Here is a 3,866-nt window from a genome sequence, read left to right as displayed (position 1 = left end):
TAAAATTGATATTTTACATATGTTGACAATGTAAAATTTATATTTTACATATGTAGACAATTTAAAATTTATATTTTACATATGTAGACAATTTAAAATTTGTATTTTAATAAAGTAAACAATGTAATATTTGTATTTTACAGATGTTGACAATGTAAAATTGATATTTTACATATGTAGACAATGTAAAATTTATATTTTACATATGTAGACAATGTAAAATTCACATTTTACATATGTAGACAATGTAAAATTTATATTTTACCTATGTAAATAATGTAATTTTGGGTTATCTATGTCAAATTTGTATTTTACATATGTAGACAATGTAAAATTGATATTTTACATAAGTAAACAATGTAAAATTCATATTTTACATGGGTAATCTATGTAAAAATAATATTTTACATAGGTAAACAATGTTATTTTTTTATTTTACACAAGTAAACTGTGTAAAATTCATATTTTACACATGTGAACTGTGTAAAATTCATATTTTACACAAGTAAACTGTGTAAAATACATATTTTACATTAATGAACCTGTAAATTTTAAATTTTACATAAGTAAACTATGTATAATTCGTATTTTACATTAGTAAACTATGTACAATTCACATTTGTTCGGATTATGTGTTGTTTATTTATTAAAAAAAATCCCAAAATTATTAAAAAATTTTTCTTGTATTTTCTTAAAGCAAAATATAGTTTTATTACTTTATGATTGTATACAAAGAATGTATGCATTTCTTAAATATTTTAAACAAATTTAAATAAAATTTTAGTAATTAAACATACATTTACACATACATATACTATATTTTATAACATGCACATTAAATTTTTAAGAAAATTATTTGCAATTTTATGTTTTTTTTTATAATTTATAGCAAAATTATGGCATTTGTTATAAAAAGGAAAAAAAAAATAGTTAATAATAAATTAAGCCAGGGAGTGTGGAAAAAAACTCCAGTTAATTGTTTTCTTAAATTTTCTAACAATTTAAGATAAATTGAAATTTTGTGTAAAATCATATTCTATAGTGGGTATAACAGTTTGTACAAATTTCAAAAATATAATCAAATATAAATGCACACCCAATTCACCGCCACCCTCTTCTACAGTTTGTATAATTTTCTTCATTATATCGGCATGACGACAAGGGTGTACGGAGGCCATATTGGGACCGGGTAAATGGGGATGGGATTCCATGGTGACAGTCTTTTTAGCATGATCTTGAGAGACATCTTCGTACATTTGTTCAACGGTTAAAGGTTTGCGATTCTGTTAAAAAAAAACATTTTTAGTAAAAACTTTAATTATTTCTTAAAATCCCACAAACCTCATCATAACCCACTACCCAAAGACGTGGTGTTTGATAGTATTTATCATATGTTATATGCAAATCATAGGTACGAGTATGTAGTACTGAATCTCCTGAATCTAAAGCAGCAGCTCCTCCCTCTGTTTTAGTTGTCTCTGATTTTCTGGTGGTTAATGCTACTGCTGGATCTACTAAATCTAACATGCCACTCTCCTCAAATTCATCCATATCTAATGCCTCATCATCGTCGTCTTCTTCTTCATTAGCAGCACCAGCTGCTGCATCATTCATATCTGCCGGCTGGTCACTATCGGGTGTATGCATTTCATCCTTTAACAAGTATGACTTTTTATAATTAGTTATTCCTTAAGAAATTTAGTTTCATCTTTACCTTGCTATCGTCCAGAGTCAATTCACAGATTTTATCGATTTCTTGGGCGGTTCCATCTTCATTTAGTTGATGTGTTTCTACCCAGCCACCATCTCCACCCTCTTCCTCGACAACGGTCTCTTCGCCCACATATTCCATTTGTTTGCATCGGCGATAGCAGGGTACATTACGAGTAATTAAGAATTGTTTGTCTGAAAGTTTGAAAATTATTATGTATTGAAGAATAAGATAAAAGTGAACTAGAACTGAACTAGAACTGAACCAGAACTGAACTAAACTGAACTTGAACTGAACTAGAACTGAACCAGAACTGAACTAGAACTAAACTAGAACTGAACTAGAACTGAACAAGAACTGAACTAGAACTGAACTAGAACTAGAACTGAACCAGAACTGAACTAGAACTGAACTAGATCTAAACTAGAACTGAACTAGAACTGAACTAGAACTGAACTAGAACTGAACTAGAACTGAACTAAAACTGAACTAAACTGAACTTGAACAAAACTAAAACTGAACTAGAACTGAAATAGAACTGAACTAGAACTGAACTAGAACTGAACTGAACTAGAACTGAACTGAACTAGAACTTAACTAGAACTGAACTAGAACTGAACTAGAACTAGAACTGAACTAGAACTGAACTAGAACTGAACTAGAACTGAACTAGAACTGAACTAGAACTGAACTAGAACTGAACTAGAACTGAACTAGAACTAGAACTGAACTAGAACTGAACTAGAACTGAACTAGAACTAAACTAGAACTGAACTAGAACTGAACTAGAACTGAACTAGAACTGAACTAGAACTGAACTAGAACTGAACTAGAACTGAACTAGAACTGAATTAGAACTGAACTCGAACTGAACTAGAGCTAAACTAGAACTGAACTAGAACTGAAGTAGAACTGAACTAGAACTGAACAAAAACTAAACTAGAACTGAACTAGAACAAAACTAGAACTGAACTAGAACAAAACTAGAACTGAACTAGAACTGAACAAGAACTAAACTAGAACTGAACTAGAACAAAACTAGATCCGAGCTAGTACTAATCCATAACTGAAATAGAATCGAATCTGAATAGAAAATCTATATTTTTTTTAAATATTTTAAAGTTAAAAAATTGTAACATTTTCTTACTAAAAAAATTGAAATTAACAATAAAATGCGCAATATTGTTATCAAAAAGAAAATTTTTGTAAAAAAAATGTTGATAATAAATCAAAAAAACGTTTTTTTTTTTTTAAAGATAACAAAATTTTCTATAAAATGTTATTTTACACAAATCCTTACCTTTAGGCAAATACGATTTAGTTTTATTATCATCACCGGCCGCCCACTGCCAGGTGGGACAGTGATGAACCAAATGATCACCAGCTGCTACAAATTCTTCCGGAGTCAAGACACCAGTTTCACGAAATTTTGATTCCTATATAAATGAAACAGAAATAGAAAACAACAATGACTCATTTTTTGTACATCTTAAGCCGTATCAGCAGCCACAGAAAGAAACACTTGTGCTTGCTCCAGCTTTTGCAAAATTTAAATACACTTCAAGATGTAAATAAAACACAAACATTGCAGTTGCAGCGCAGTCAGCTGTAAAACATTTTCTAGTAAACATATACACAAAACAATAAAACATTTCTAATGCTTTCAAAGCCGAATTTCAGGTTCCGGAACATTAATAACGCAACTTATCATGGAAGAGTGCCTTTAAAACACCGCCCTCTCCCCTTTAATGTCATTGCAGCTGATAATCACTTTGTGCTGCATCCACCCGCTTGGCTTATGTCAGACGTCTGACATTAATTTTAGTTTTTTCTCGATTTTCTTTTTTTCTTCCTATTACCTTTAAAACTGGTGTCAAATATTCGGCTACATTTAGGGCTGTGCCCTTAACGGTATTTAAAACACTTTGCATTTTTTTTTGAATGTTCTGTTAATTTATTTATTAATAGTTGTTTATTAATTTATTAATAAAATTTGTTGTTATTTTGCTTTGTTTTAATTGTTAAAAACGACTATAATATATGCTTTCTATTTTTTATCAGCTTTTTTGTTGTTGCTGTTGTTCTTTCTATTAATTTCTCCCGTCTGTTTGTTTGTGTGCCTGAGCGGAGCAGTTGTAAAAAATAGTAGTGGTAT

General features: G+C 29.8%; 1 protein-coding gene across 1 annotated transcript; it reads right to left on the bottom strand.

Annotated features, from left to right (window-relative positions):
* Window positions 1-684: 684 nt before the first annotated feature.
* Window positions 685-3,806, bottom strand: LOC111681918 (ubiquitin-like-conjugating enzyme ATG3). Its single transcript, XM_023443820.2, has 5 exons — window positions 3,571-3,806; window positions 3,012-3,147; window positions 1,715-1,905; window positions 1,342-1,653; window positions 685-1,283 (listed from the first exon to the last, which is right to left on the bottom strand). The coding sequence occupies exons 1-5, from the start codon at window positions 3,640-3,642 to the stop codon at window positions 1,002-1,004; spliced, it is 993 nt and encodes a 330-aa protein (XP_023299588.1). The 5' UTR covers window positions 3,643-3,806; the 3' UTR covers window positions 685-1,001.
* Between the last annotated feature and the right edge of the window lie 60 nt (window positions 3,807-3,866).

Source organism: Lucilia cuprina, chromosome 5 (assembly GCF_022045245.1).
Source record: "Lucilia cuprina isolate Lc7/37 chromosome 5, ASM2204524v1, whole genome shotgun sequence".
NCBI lineage: Eukaryota > Metazoa > Arthropoda > Insecta > Diptera > Calliphoridae > Lucilia > Lucilia cuprina.
Note: the sequence above shows the minus strand (reverse complement) of the source record. Positions and strands in the feature narration are given on the sequence as shown.